Consider the following 16,093-nt stretch of genomic DNA (forward strand, 5'->3'; position numbering starts at 1 on the left):
CAGTCGCGTTCACCAAGTTCATTATGATTCTGATAGCCCACTTGTGCAAATAACAAATTCATGTCTTCGTAGACAATGAACTTTATTGCATTGGCCCTGGAACAGGCCTGTAGCATTCCAAAATGGAATGTTCTCGGGACGGGAGGCAGTGGGGAACACATTTTATCGCACAGCGAGAATGCTACCACCACCACCAAGCGTCCCCATCCCGTTCCAGATGTGTTCCCCAGCGAGCGATTTCTGGGAACATTTCTCAAGCATTCCCAAAAATCACCCCCTCTGGGACACATCTGGAATGGGATGGGGACGCTTGGTGGCGGTGGCAGCGTTCTCGCTATGTGATAAAATGCGTTCCCTGCCACCTCCCGTCCCCAAAACGTTCCATTTACAGTGCTATATAAATAAAGCTTAATAATAAAGCATAATAATAATAATAATAATAATAATAACAACAACAACAACGCTACAGGCCCATTCCAGGGCCAGTGCGATAAAGTTCAATATGACTAGCAAGTACATTTCTATACCACTTATCAGTGCACTTAAGCACTCCCTAAGCGGTTTACAATGTGTAAGCTGATTGCCCCCAAGAAGCGAAGTACTCATTTTAGCAACCTACAGAAGAATTGCAAGGCTGAGTCAACCCTTGAAGCCCTGCCTGGGATCGAACTCACAACCTTGTGGCTGTGAGTGGCTGCAGTACTGGCATTTAATCACTGCACCACCAGGGCTCCCTAACCTGGTTATCCACTTTCTCCCCCTGGAGAAAGGAAGAAAGACCTACCTATTCCCATTCTCATAGCATCTACATTTGCAGATAGTTATAGATACAACTTCTCCACAACCAAAAGATAGGAAAAAAATCAGCAACCTGTCAGAAAAGTCCTGGTTTTCCCATAATTTCTGTACTGTAACACTGACTCATCTGCAGGAATAGTCAGAACAAAGACTGAAAGTAAAAAGAGGCTAGAATGGACACACACACACACACACCATCTGCTCTCCTTCCATTGGCAGGCAAAAACCTTTTTATTTTGACAAGGTTTTCACTATTAACTGGTTGCTGTGGAAAGATCTTTTATGTACTTTCATCATTACATTTTGAACACTTTTAAATTATTCTAAATTTGGGCTGTTTCTAACAGGATAGTGTATTTAATTGCTTTAAACTATGCTCCTTGTTGTTTTAACTGTATTTTTTTTGTTCTGTGTGGGTTTGCTTAGGTCTCATATTGGGAAAAGGGTAGATTATAAATAAAACAGATAATTAAATTATTGCTTCTTTTCATAACAAAGGATAACATCACTGCTTTTACACATTTTAACATGAATGGGGTAAATGTTAATGTTTTTCATAAGGCACTATGTTAGTTTTGTTATTTCAAAATGTTGCTTTGGGAGGATTATTTAGGAGAATTTGGGGTCATAGTTTGTAATTCTATGGTGATTTTTATTTTAAAAATAATTAAAAAGCAAGGTCTGTATGTGTGTATTGTGAGCCTTCAAGTCATTTCCAAATTATGGCTACTCTAAGGTCATACCATTGGGTTCTCTTGTCAAGATTTGCTATTACCTTCCCCTAAAGTTTAGAGCATGTGACTTTCCCAAGGTCATCCAGTGGGTTATCAGCAGTATAATGCTAGTCATTATTTACATGTAACAGCCAATAAAGGGCTTTTTTATTTTTTTAAATAATGCTAATATCTTCACTTTTTTAGTAATGTTTCCAAACTTTGCCTCTATGGCAATGACTGACTGGTTCTAACACAACAATACCTCATTATTTCATGACCTTATTAATCACTTATATTTAATAAAGAAGATATTTGGGTCCTGTACACTCCAGATCTTTCAGGCCAGTCACATAGCATCAGTGGGCTGGTGGGTGGAGAGGGCAATTGGCGGCTGCTGGTGGAACATCCATGTGCTCATACACATGCATTTGCGATAGAACTCAGAAAAAATAATAGTGCTCCATTTTAGCGATTCCTTCCTCCTAGCAGGAGTGAGGCAGTGTGGACTGTGCATCAATTGTCAGCCTATTATGGGAGATGGTTGTGTGGTCAGCAGGTTCTCCCCTTGACTTGGGAAACCCCTAGAGTAAGCCAGTTTTGCATCTGCTCCTGGCCTATGAGTCTCACCCCACCTGGATCTCTAGGCATCATTTCCTCAAAACAGTAAAGGCCCTGCAACACAGAAGGGAAGACAATACAGCTGGAGTAATCACCTAAGTTTGGGAGCTTCACATCTCTGAGAGGCAAGACCTAGCTATTCCTCATTACATACTCATATCCCATCTGCCTTTCTCTTATGAATACTTGGCTTTTTTTCTTCTTCTTCAATTGGGAAAGGGAAAAGTGACTTATAGGGCCACTTCTACTTCCATATCTGTCTTATACAAGAGTTGTTGTACCCTGCTCTAGATAAGTTAGTAATAACTATTATTGCAGGTTTAAATGTATGAAGCTTAATTGATATAATTTCTAATGAAAGGCACAGTGGTGGCTAATAGTAAGATTGGGTGTGTGCATTAGCCATGGTAGGATAATGGTGAAAAAGTTTGCACCAAAAAAGAAGATATTATTGTTCTTTTGTACATGGTTGTATCCCTGCACAAAAATGCATGAGCATATATATCTGCAAGTGTAAATGCAAATGAAAAAAAATGATTTTAATATGTTCATGTTTCTTTGCTCTCTGTACATGCATTCCATAGCTTTATTTGATAGTACACTGTAAGACTTATTCACTGCTATTTGTGATATATATGAAAAATGCAGAAATGCAAAGAGACAATTCTTCAGTGCCTTTTTCTAACTTTTAGGTATGGAACTGAAGTCCCTTTCTGCAATGAGAGAGAATGTGTTTGTTAATGTAACTTTTGTTTTGTGGCTCTAATCCAGTGACATCCCAGTACACACATGATTACTGCTTTCAGATTCTTTGAATCCATTCCAAACAATGCATTCAGAGCTCTTCATTAAAGTAAAATATCAGGTTTCACACATGCACAAATATGGGCTTGTACATCCCCAGGCTACCTGCTTTCCTGTCCTGTTCAGAGGAGCAACTAACATACAGCTCCAAGGCAGTGGTTCAAGTTCACAGAAATAATTTGTCACACATGTGTTTGGTATCAGCAGGGGCACTCTTGGATCAGCCTAATTAGCTCTAGTGGTGGAGAAGCAAAATCCAAACCATGTGGCAGAGCCTTCTCCTAAAGTCAATTCAAAACCTCTTCAAACTGACCTTTGCCTTTGTTGCCAGGTTGAATACAGGTCCCAGGATTCTGTAGGACAGAGTCATAGTAGATAAAACCATTTGAATTGCTATAATGTGCATAGAAATTACAGACTGCTTCCTCAAGAAGTAATCCTAAGGAGAGTGAAACAGGTAATCAAGAAATCAAGACTTGGGTATTCGGACCTAAGACCTCTATTGCTACCTGGACAAGTAAAGGAATGGAGATTTACTTGCTACGTTGAAAGACTGAAGGATGGAAAGAGAAAATAATCCTTCTCAAGAAGATTGGTTGCTAAAATTGTATACATTTGTAGAAATTGATAAATTAAATGTGTTGATACATGAGAAAACTATGGATTATTTTAAGAAACAATGGAAGATGACCTCTGAAGATGCCAGCCACAGATGCAGGTGAAACGTTAGGGATAAATTCTTCCAGAACACGGCCACATAGCCTGAAAAACCCACAAAAAACAATGGAAGGTGTTAATTGAATATATGAAAAATAAGAGTGGCTCTGTTATGGTCTTAGGTTTTTAAGAAAGAAGTGTGTTATATTTGTAGAGGATCTGATAGTAAGTAACATGTTTTACTGTTGAACATGAAAACAAAAATAATGTCCACAAATAATCTGCACAATTTCAACCTAAACAATGAGGAAATAGTAAAAGAATTCTCATACTTGGGATCAAACATTGATAGGAACAGGGACTGCAGTCAGGAAATCAGAAAATTAAGAATGGGGAGAGCAGCTATGAAAGAACTAGAAAAGATATTAAAATGTAAAGATATACAACTCAGCACAAAAGTTAGAAACATATGAGCCATTGTATTCCCTATTAGCTGGACAGCTAAGAAAGAAGATAGGAAGAAAATCAATTCATTTGAGATGTGGTGCTGGAGAAGAGCATTGAGAATCCTGCAGACAGTCAAAAGGACAAACAAATGGGTCCTAGAGCAGATCAAGTTTGAAATTTCTCTGGAAGCCAAGATTACAAAACTGAACCTGTCGTACTTTGGACACATCATGAGAAGGCACAACATTGGAAAAAAACAATAATGCTAGGAAAGGTGGAAGGAAGTAGAAAGAGAGGAAGGCTGCATGCTAGATGGATGGACTCTACTAAGGAGGTCACGGGTATGGGTCTGCAGAAATTAAGCAGAGCAGTGGAGGACAGAGGATCTTAGAGACGTCTCATTCACATGGTCGTCATGGGTCAAGATCAACTTGAGGGCAGTTAACAACAAAAAGACTCATATTTTTATTAAGATAGAATTTTGTTAGTATTACTCTATTCTACTTTTAAATACCAAATTAAATTTTTGAATAGCCATAGGGGAGTTAGATAAGTAATGCTAAAGAACCATGGTCAGGAAGGCTGGAAGCCCAAAGTTTAAAGGAGCTATTCAAGGGTCCATCTCCAAAATAGGTTCAGGACCTTGCTTAGCTCCTTTAAAATTTGGACTAAAACCTGGAGTGGATTCACTACTCCACTGCCATGGGAGCCACCAGTTACTATTTCTAGGTAGTTTCATCTTTGTTTTTGTTTTTTAATTATCATTTTTGTTTGTTTTTGTTTCACATTTTAGGTAGTTTGGGATATTGTGTTAGTTTTTTTTTTTAATTCCACTTGTTTTAGATATATAGAAACTGGTGTGTGTGTGTTTGTGGTTGTTCATTTGAAAAAATATACTAAGAAATAGGAGGAGGAATTCATACATTCAGTGGAGCTTATTTCTAAGCATTATGTCTATAGGATTGCAGTACATGTCATTAAAGCTAGACTTCAAGTTAAGACTCCAGGAATTCCTTGACTGTAGCTCTGCTGTTACAATGAGTCATGCAACAAGTATCATCATTGCCTTTATTTGAAGGGAGGGGAACAGGACTGCTAAACCATAGTTGTCAAGCCTTTCCCACATCCAAAGCAGAAATGTTGTGCTTAAACAGCAGATCTGTTCTGTTCTAAGCTTCTGTTCTAAGCCTTTTTTGCCTGCTGCCTTCTACTTTGCCAATCATTATTGTCTTTTCCAGTGAGTCACATCATCTCATAATATGTTCAAAGTAAGACAACCTTAGGCGAGTTCCAAACGCGTAAAAAGTACGTGCTAGGTACATACTAGGGTTAGGAAAGGGCGTCTTTTCTGGACACCCTAACCCTAGTACGTACCTAGTACGTACAAAATGACGGCGCCCTATACACATGGGCGCCACCATTTTTATGTGCCGGACGCTTAGTGTCCGTACATCCCCCTGCGCTTGCAACATCACGAGTGCGCCATTTGCACACTCGGGCATCGCAACTGCAACGCAAAAAGAAGCCACTTTTTGCGGCTTCTTTTTTCACCACCGGGAAGCCTCCCCGTTTGGAGGCTGAGGCTTCCCGGCGGCGGAAACGGAGGCGGCAGCAGACCACCCTTTTTGAGCAGTCTGTAAACCGCCTTAGTTTCTTGGCTTCTAGTGAGAATTCAGACCTGATTTGCTCTAGGGCCAATTCAGTTGAAGTTCTATCACGTGTTGCATTTCCAAAGCATTCCTTGTTTTATTTTGTTAACATTTAAATTTTGATCCAGCAGCTCAGAAGTAGGGTACCACTTTCCTAATCCTTTCCTAGATCTTCCTATAGGGCCTCTGGAAATGGCCTGTGTATCAAGATCTGCATGAAAATTGTACCATAGTGCTTCTGCTGGTGGGGATGTGCCATCTCCAGCTGATGTGAACTTTACTAAGAAAGAGTTAAAGGATGTTCCTGCCAGAACCTTCCAGAAGTAGAAGGAAGGTTCAGGCTTGACATTTGCTCGAAATGTATTTACTGTTTTTGTTTTAATGGATTTTTCTAGCTGCAGAAAATGAAGAGGGTGACGAATGTGATATTTTCCTGTTATGGCAAAACAGCATAACAAGCATTTATCTCTGCAAGCATAAAATAGCCTTGTGTGTAGTGCCCCTGAATTCCCCCATGCACAACCCCTTTCCCTAGGCTGGAAGAAGGAGAGAAGCCAGTTAATGAGTTCCAGAAGATCAGCTGTAAATGGCCAGGGAGGGTAATTCATATCAAGCTCATAAAACCCTTTATTGATGTCTCCAGAGGGGAAATCCGGATGTGGCCGTTTATTTATTCTGGATTTTGCTTCTCTCTTTCTCTCTCTTCCATTTAACATTTTCTAGTAAGTTTGCATGGCATTTTAAAGGGACAGAATATCCCATTACCCGAACTCTTATTTGGAAGCTTTGTACAGCACGATGCCTGTTATCTTACCTTCCCTACTCCAGTTCACTCCTGATCCCTTAACCCCCTTCCCAATCTGGGATCCTAGTCTCTTCTAGCATCATGGTATGTTTTTCTTGATTTGGATCTCAGATCTGTTCTATACTGCAGAAGTAGGGCCAAGCTTCCCCTTCACCAATGTTTTTTTAAAAGAAGGGGAGCCCTGTTCAGGTTTTAAGAAGTGAAGTCCCAAAAAGAAGAAAAAGTAAATGGAAAAATGTGGAGGAAAGATTTTTTTTTCTGCTTGGGAAGTTCAAAAAGGGAGTTCCTCGGGCAGTGGTGACAGGTGACAGCTTCCATTTCAGTGAGGCAGATTTTAGTCCAAAGTTTAAAGGAGCTATCCAAGAGTCTATCTCCAAAATAGGTTCAGGACCTTGCTTAGCTCCTTTAAAATTTGGACTAAAACCTGGAGTGGATTCACTACTCAACTGCCATGGGAGCCACCAGTTACTATTTCAAGGTAGTTTCTCTGTTCAAGTCTAGTTAGGATTAAGTCAGTTTACGGTCAGTTTACAGTCAGATTTACAGCACACGTGTGAGTGATGCTTCTCCATATTTTATTTAGAATGTAGAAATCTGAACTTTTGGATTATGCCAGTAGGAAAACCTATGACCTTCACAAACTTTACAGTTGTTGGTTTTTTAATTTGAATCTCCTGATCCAAAAAGTAGAATTTTGTGCAAAAGATATATGCGAACAGTTACAGAATTCAGACTCAGCCATTTTGTTTGAATTTGTTGTTGTTCTGTGCCTTCAAATAATTTCAGATTTAAGGCAACCCTAAGGTGAACCGATTACAGGGGCTTTTGGGAGGGGGCAAGATTTGTTCAGAGCGAGTTTGCCTTTGTCTTCTTCTGAGATTGAGGGGTTTATCACACTGAGGCTAATTCTGGCATTAAAGTGCATTTAAAACATCCCACAAATAAAGCGAAAATGGTGAGTAATTGAGTGAATGATTATCACATGCAATTGCACAAATAAGGTGATATCAGAAATGCATTGTCACTGAAATTCCGTAAGTAAAAAGATGCACATTATTGCTTCTTTGGGACCACTTTAATGGCAGGTTTGCTGGGACATCATGCGAAATTGCTTCACGTAATTATGCAATTTTTCCAGGGCATTCACAGGATAAACTCCCAATCTCCTTCATGTGATAAACTCCTGAGAGTATCAGTTGCCCAAGGTTACCCAGTAGGTTTCCATGGCTAAACAGGGATTAAAACTCTAGTCTCTAGAGTTGTAGTCCAGTCTTCAAACCATTACAGCATGCTGTTTTTCCTTGTTTGAGGATCTGAACCAAAAAAAAGTTTACAGACCTCCATGTAACAGTTTCAGATGTTTTGGTTTCCCCCCACCCTAAGTTTCCTTCATTTCAGCAGTATAATTAAAGATGGTGGAAGAAATCACTTAAATATTGTTCGTATTTTTAAACAACTGAAAGTCAGAAATTCTTTATGATCTACAGGAAATCCCTTAGAAGCCTGCCAACAAATTCAGTTGTACATTTTTACCACCTTGCTCTAGCATAGCAACATTTTAAAAGGATTAGGTAAATCTCATGAGCCCAAGCAGGTGTGAGTAAATGATTTATGGAACCTGCAGTCAGACAACCAGAGGGCATCAGGTTGCCTTCCTCTGTCATAGAATCATAGAATCGTAGAGTTGGAAGAGACCACAAGGGCCATCCAGTCCAACCCCCTGCCATGCAGGAAATCCAAATCAAAGCATCCCTGACATAAAGTGGTTAATGACAGAGGAAGGCAACTTGGTGCCCTCTGGTTTTCTTTGACTTCAGGTCCCCTAAATCACTTACCCACACTGCCTTGTGTTCATGAGATTTATAGTGCAAAACACCAGGTTGACCCTGGTCTGTGGGCCATGGCAATGAAATTTCTATATTCAGCAGGAGTATATTTCTAATTAAAAGAATCTGGGGCACAAACAAAGGGATGGAAACTTCCATCTTCCTCTGCATATGAGCTTTATTGAGGCTCCAAGCTCAGCCATAAAACCCACTGGGTGACCTTGGGCACCTTACATGCTCTCAGCCTTGGGGAAAGCAATGGCAAAGCTCCTTGCCAAATCTTGCCAAGAAAACCCCATAATAGGGTCACGTTAATGTCACCATAAGTCAAAAATTGCTTAAAGGCACACAACAAACACACACACAGTTGATACTGCTGCAAGCAAAATGTTTGAATGGATGGATGGATGCTTGCCAGGCTGGTCGATCTTTATATTACTTTTCTTGTGACCTGTCAGACATAGTTTTTCAATGTTTAAATTTTATTATCAAAACTGAAAAATCATTACCGTTCATTGACTTCTTTAAAAATACAGATAAAATCATAAATTCAAACACATCCTGATTCCATTAGCTTAAAAAAACTTTCCTATTATAGATGGAATAGAGTTCAAGCTCATTAGGAAGCTCATATGTCAGATGTTTTTGCCCTTGAAAAACCATGGGGAAGTAAACACAAGCTCAGTGTTCACATGACTTTGCATTCTGACATATAATGTTGCAGACTTCAACCTTTGACAAAGGCAAATATTTTCTGCAATGCTTTACATTTGGTTTTCATTTAGTAAACTAGAGAGTCATCTGGTACAAAAGTGTGCTAGGTAATGTATCACTATCCATTTGCTGGCTAATGGAGTTGCTGTCCAACATCTGAAGAGCCACGGCATGGCTAACACAGAGTTAGTATGACACTGAAGCAGTGCCACAGGGTCTACAAGTATCTTTTCCCAAAGTAATATTATATTGTTAACTTCAAAATAACAACTAGTGCAGAGTTTCTGTGCAACTAAGAGACTTGTTTCTGGAAAGTGGTAGATTTTTATTGTCATACCTCAACTCAAATAGTAATATTGTTTGAAAATTCAGAATACTCACAGTTTTACAGTTTAAAAAAAATCAAGCAGACTGCTCACTGTGAGCTACTAACTGCTCTAGAGTCTTCCCACTGTTCAAAAGAAGTTTGAAGTCTTTCTTGTGCAGCCACTGTGGTGGTAGAAAAGTAAGCTTTCTTCACCACTCTCACTACCACAGTACAAATCTTTATTTTCTTCCCAACCCATGTGTGATTGGATTCACTCTTTGTTGTCCTCCAGTGTTGCCTGAGCAGATGTCCCTCCTGTTTTATCTCTCTCCAGCATCCCCATTTCATCATCCTCAGATTGCCCTAATGTTCATCTTACTGCTGAACATAAGGAAAACAAAAATAATGTCCATAGAGGATCTACATAAATCCAACCTAGATAAAAAGGAAATCAAAATAGTTAAAGATTTCCCATACCTTGGATCAAATATTGACCATAACAGAGACTGCAGTCAAGAAATCAGAAGATGATTAGGAATGGGAAGGGTGGCTATGAAAGAACTTGACATGTTTACAAAATGTAAAGACATAACTCTCAACACTAAAGTGAAGATAGTCCAAGCCATTGTATTACCCATCATCATGTACAGGTGTGAGAGCTAGACGGTGTAGAAAGCAGATAGAAAGAAAATCAACTCATTTGAGATATGCTGCTAAGGATACCACAGACAGCCAAAAAGACAAATGGGTCCTAGAACAGATCACGCCTGAACATTCCCTGGAAGCCAAAATGACAAAACCGAAGCTGTTGTACTTTGGCTACATCATGAGAAGCCATGACTCATTAGAAAAGACAATAACGCTAGAAAAATTTGAAGGTAGTAGAAAGAGAGGAAGACATATGCCAGATGGCTAGATTGAGTCAAAGAGGTTATGAGCCTAAGTCTGCAGGGCCTAAGCAGAACATAGGGTCTTGGAGCTGTCTCATCCACAATGTCACCATGAGTTAGGGTAGACTCAAAGGCAGTTAACAAGAGTGACAAGCAGAATAAAACAAAAATGACAAGGTCCATGTGTGTTTGCACTGAGCTGTGTTTGCTGCTGTAAAACAAGGACTTTTACTTAAAATGATAAATATGTGGGAAGTGTAATAACACTTTGTAGTAGACATACCAAACTCTTCAAAAACTTAAATGTTGTTGCACCTTCTTAAGGAATTTGTAGAAATTTGCCCACAACACTTAGCATCTTAAAACCTGAACAGTTGCCAGGATTTTTGACAAAGGTCAGAAAAACAATTTGCAAGATTGGAATCTGAGCCATGCCAGATATTGAATATAAGATTCTGGTGTCTTCTCTGCAGGAAGACAAATTCAGGAAGGAGGATGATACTTTCAGACTGAGTCACATGAGGGGGCAGCTAGACCGATCCGTCAGCAGCCTGCAGCAGGAAATGGAGGACACCCTCAGGCAAAATGAAAATCTGCAGGTTAGTTGGACATATTGAACCTGGGTGGGAGAGCTACACACGTTATTGTACTGATGAATTTTGTCTAAGACTTGTGGATAATGTATTCTCTAAGCATGTGTATTTTGAAAAGCCAGTTGCTAGATTTGCAAATTCATCCTTTGATCTAACTATGAAACTGTTTCCAACCCATCCCATCTCCATTTTGTACAATGAGTGGATGGAATTTACCTTTCAGTACCTCTAAGTCAGAAACGACTTAAGGCCCACAACAACAAAACATCAGGTCAGTTGTCTCAATTATATCAATTGGAGAAGAAACCAGTAAAGGCTCATGTTTAGCACCAACAACATTTCTGAGATCACACAGTGCTCTTGCATTGGGGGGGGGGGGGGGGGGAGGGAAAAGTTACTCAGTATTAGCATGAAATTGCTTACAGAGTGGGACAAAATTAAAAACAATAAAAAGTGGAAAACATAGACTTGCTTGTGTGCTTTTCAGGCTGCTTAGTGGAGAATTATATTGTATAAAACAGAGAAAGGAAGCTAGCTAAGCAGTTTCAGATTTTGACCCCCTTCCATGTTGTTCAGTCTCCATCTGAGATCCAAAGGCACTGAAACTATTGGTCTGCAGATCACAAATTCCAAAAAATTATATTCACCTATTCTGGGAATCTGGGAATACAAATGTGAGAAAGAACCGAGTAACAACCACAAAGAGCCAGTACTTTTTGATGAACAGAGACTGAGGCCTGTTACAGACAGCCAAAATAAAGCTGCTTCGAGTCACTTTGGAGGTATGGTATTTCAATGATGCATGAGTCCTAAGAGTCTGGAAGCTTCACCAAAGCTGCACTCCAGTCCTTAGGACTGGAGCGTGGCTTTGGTGCGGCTTTTGGACGCTTAGGACACATATATCATTGAAATACCATACCTCCAAAGTGACTCGAAGCAGCTTTATTTTGGCTGTCTGTAACAGGCCAATGAAATCATCTGCCCCTGGCTTCCCTACTTTGGCTGGTACTCACAGTAGCTGAGGCTAGGAACAAGTATAGGCAAAACCCAAATTGTTAGCCCCAGCTAGAGTAGACCCACTAACTTGGTCAATGCCTATGTAAGTTCAGTTGATTCAATTGGTGAGGGTTAGGGTTTGTTGATAGTGATCAAAATTTGCCACAATACTGACACAGGGTAAAAAGGGGCTTTCAAGGTTTACAGGAGGAACTCTCCTCTGTGTCCCATCAATCAGGGCAATATGCTGTTAGTCGATGTGGGGAAGGGCCTTCTCTGCATTGGCATTCCAGTTATAGAACATCCTCCCTTAGCAACCCAACTGGGGCTCACACTGCTGTCATTCTGACGCCAAGTGAAGCCACTGTTTACAAAAACCTTTGGTACCTGAATGGCTTTATAAATCTGCATGGTTTTTAGTTGTTTTAAAGTATTTTACCTGGTTTTAATCTGCCTTTTAAAAAACTTGTTAAGTTGTTTAATATGCTTTTAGACTTCTAAAATCATTTTTACTGTTTCTATTGTTTTAAAGTGATAATTTTGATGTATTATTTGCCAGCCAGAGATTTTAAATAAGAGGAAAATATAAATATTTTAATTAATAAATAAAATAAGTATTGTAATTATTGTGTTGATCTACTTGTTCAGTCATTTTCATCTTGGCACCATAAAAAGAGAAACCAGATCTTAGAGCACTAGGGGTTTAGCTAAAGGCAATATGTTCAAACTATCGGGATTACAGGCTTATGGAGTTGGACACTGTTCCTGTGTACTCATTCTAGGCCCAGATTGCAGATCTGGAGCAAACACATGCCCAAAGACTGGTGGAGCTAAGATCCCGGCATCAGCTAGACATGGAGATGGAAGCAGAGAAGCTGTGCAGTGCTCAGCTCCAAGCAGAACGAATTCTGGAGTCCCGTGAGAGAATCCATCGGCAGAGAGTGAAAGGCTTGGAGGAACAGGTTAGAGGAGAGAGACACCTGGAATATTTCCTTCTATGTCCAAATTTCATAGTGGTGCCCAAGTTCTGTAACTGGAATAATGTTTTACATGTTTGAGAGGCTTACACAAAAGGTATATGAAAATCTGAAGTTATGGCGGCAAGAACTAAGCCAAAGGTTAGAGGAATAGGACAAGAATTAGGGGAACTGGCATGTTTTGAAAGAAAAATGCTATGGAAGAAATTATAAAACACTGCTGCTTCCAGATTCCATCTTATTCAGAATATGTCCTGACTCCCCATCTTTAAAATGAAATCTATGATAGAGTTATTGTGCCCATCAAATGCTCCAGATGAATATTAGCTTCATTCCAAATACTTGAGTCAGGGGATACAGCCAGGGAGGGCCACTGCTGATCTTCAGCATCTGCCACATGAAGCAGTGACTTTGCTCTATCTAATGGCCCTGCTCATGAAAATATATGCTACACCAAGAGGTCAAGGAGGTGTAGGAAATACAGTAGGAAAGCCCCCTTTATAGGCCAGGCACAAAGTATTTTAAAACTTAGCAAAATTGGGTCAAGAGTAGAGATCCATTAATTCATATTGTTGAATGGAAATGGTGGTGCTTTATGAGCTGTCCCTAAACCTTTGTTTTGTAGAAGGTGAACAATCAGTGTGATGTATTAATGGAGCACTGGGCTTTGACTGGGTTCTGGGTTCAATTTTTCTTTGTTGTGGAACACACTGTAACTTGAGGGAAGTCTATCCTAAGCCTAACCTACTTCATAGGGATGCTTGTGAAGTTACAATGAGGGAAAAAGGTTAAGTAATTGCTTTGAATTCCTTGGAAGAAAGGTTGGACATGGTGTAATAATAAATATACAGTAGAGGTATTTTTCCCACTGCCTCGTGACTCTTCTAATGGTGCTGGCCCTTAACAGAGACAAAATGTTGGCTACATTAACCTGATTCATATGTATTTGTCTTAACGTTCCTTCAGGTGAATGCTCTGAAGACCCAACTGGACCAAGAAGTAAGGAGAAGGCAAGCCTATCTTAGCCAGATGCTTCACACTGTGAAATGATTCATAACCAGACCCTGTGCTCTGATTTGGAATGATCCAGCACAGACACACCAGCCTTCAGCAAGACCTTGTCCAGTTTAGGCACTGGATTTTCAGTCTTTTGCATTCGAGCACTCAAATGAAGCCAGGGTTCTACAACTACTAATTGTAGCAAGTAATGGTTCCCCCCCCCCCAGCCAACACATGTGAATATCTTGAACACTTGGAAGATGCAGTAAAGACAGCAAATGACTAGGCATATTGATGCCAAGAGGAAACCCTGCTGCGGGGGCAGCTGTTCTCCCTAAGATGCTTGCAAACCAGGGCACTGATGCTTAACTAATTAATTTAGTACATTTGACAAGGAGGGGATTCTCAGTTGCTTAGTGTATCCCCACATGATCTCTGCAAGCTTCTGTATCCAGGCTGTATTTACAAACTGTAAAATTCTGCAGACCTGATTGGAGCACATTTTATTTAAATACCTCTGCATTTGTGTCACTCACCAAGTGATTTTATTTTCCTTTAGGGTTTGTCAAGTACTTTCTGATGCATCATGCAATATCATAGCTGTACCCCTTCACATAATGACACACATAATAATGGTAATTGCTCCATCATTGTCATCACAAATTCATACATTGCATGGCATGCCCTTCTCAAAACAGAGAAGGCAGGTATTTCTGCTGGCATCAGAACTGCACTAGGCACTAGGCAGAGATGTTAGGAAGCAAAGTGCAACCATGCCCAGGGATTGATCAAATCCTTTGCTGTGTCTAGGAACATCAAGCCATTTTCACGGTGGCAGGTGGCTGAGATTAACTCGAAGCCAAGTCATCTTATGATTTGCTGGCCCTAAGATATGTCAGAGTGTTAACATTCAACATTCCACCCACTCTGCCGGCTGACAGGCTCCAAGGAAATCCCTTTAGGAATCAAACTTTAGTTTCCTTGGTGATGACAGGGAGCCATCTTGGAAGTTGCTGTGAACATCACCTGTTAGCATTGTTCCACATTTTTTCCTTGTGAATGTTTGTTTTTCTGAACATGTACTCCAGATTATTAAACAAAATATCCTAATGATACAGAGGACAATTTCTAGCATATTAATATACCAACGCTGTCCTTAGCTTTGCTAAGTATTACTAAATTACTGAGTATTGGTTTACTTAGTATTTGCTTTATAGTACAATGTTAGCAACAAAAAGAGTTTTATATTCCTTCAAGAAATTGCAGGTTTCTTTTCATATAACCTTTCATGTGAAGTAAGGATAAGATTTGGTACATCTGGTGAGGAAGACTATAGACCACAAAATCTTTATGTACAAAAATAAACCTATTACTGTTCAAGATGCCACAAGACTCTTCATCACTTTCAAGGCTACCAATGCTCCCCTTAAGGATGCTGTACATCTCCATGTTAACAGAATTCTTCCCTTTCAATTGTGTCATAAAGACTGAAGTTTTGTATTTAACCCCATGTAATGTAGCTCACAACTGCTCTATATGAGCACTCCCAACATGACACCCTCTAGATGTGTTGGGCTACAAAACCTAGCATTCCTTGCAAGATCATGCTACGAGGAAATGCTGGGAGTGTAATCCAGTACTTCTGGAGTGTGTCAGGTTAGGGAAAGCTGCTCTATGCTGCAAATTCAAACACATTCTAAACTGATTTAGCCATCATAGTTTGCAACCAAAAAACCTGGAGATCCCAAATGCTATGAATGGAACTAAAGATTGCTAAGAACTCATTGGACCCCCCCCCCCCGAAAAAAAAGGATGTTTCTTGGGTTCTTTGGGGAAAGCCTTTTTTAAAAAAAATTATTAAACAATATATATGAGTACAAGTAACAAATAAGTGACATACAAAAAATCTATACAAAAGTAAAGAAAGACATTACTAACATAACTAAAACATAAAAAGCTTGATTTTTCAAATTATCATTAATTTTCCTATTAATGCACTTCTTTATCTTCATAGCATCATCGTTATCCACAAAAGTTGGCATTTCCCTATTTTCATTGTTCCATAATTGTAAAGTAGACTTAAATATAGAAATTTAAGTAATAAATAGTAAGTTTTCCAACTCTATTCAAACAAAAAAAGATCTAATTTATGGATCTAATTTGTATTTTTTTTCCTCAACCGTATTGTGATTAATTATTATAATTTTCCTTTTACCAATCATTGGTGCGTTACAGACTGCCCAAAAGCGGGCAGTCTGCCGCCGCCGTCATTAGCTGCGCCAAGAAGCCCCAGCGGC

At 39.6% G+C, this 16,093-nt stretch overlaps 1 protein-coding gene across 8 annotated transcripts in view; it reads left to right on the forward strand.

The window, feature by feature from the left end:
- CROCC2 (ciliary rootlet coiled-coil, rootletin family member 2) overlaps positions 1-15,166 on the forward strand; it is a 137,693-nt gene extending 122,527 nt beyond the window's left edge. For all 8 annotated transcript variants that reach the window (XM_089509291.1, XM_089509297.1, XM_089509295.1 and 5 more), the window contains 3 exons: positions 10,705-10,830; positions 12,603-12,782; positions 13,764-15,166. In XM_089509291.1, coding sequence (XP_089365417.1) covers positions 10,705-10,830; positions 12,603-12,782; positions 13,764-13,847 — 390 coding nt within the window. In that variant the 3' untranslated portion in view covers positions 13,848-15,166. The remainder of the gene's footprint in view (positions 1-10,704; positions 10,831-12,602; positions 12,783-13,763) is intronic.
- The last annotated feature ends 927 nt before the right edge of the window (positions 15,167-16,093 follow it).

This window comes from Sceloporus occidentalis, unplaced genomic scaffold (assembly GCF_023333645.1).
Source record: "Sceloporus occidentalis isolate IW3139 unplaced genomic scaffold, rSceOcc1.0.p SCAF_2, whole genome shotgun sequence".
Classification (NCBI taxonomy): Eukaryota; Metazoa; Chordata; class Lepidosauria; order Squamata; family Phrynosomatidae; genus Sceloporus; species Sceloporus occidentalis.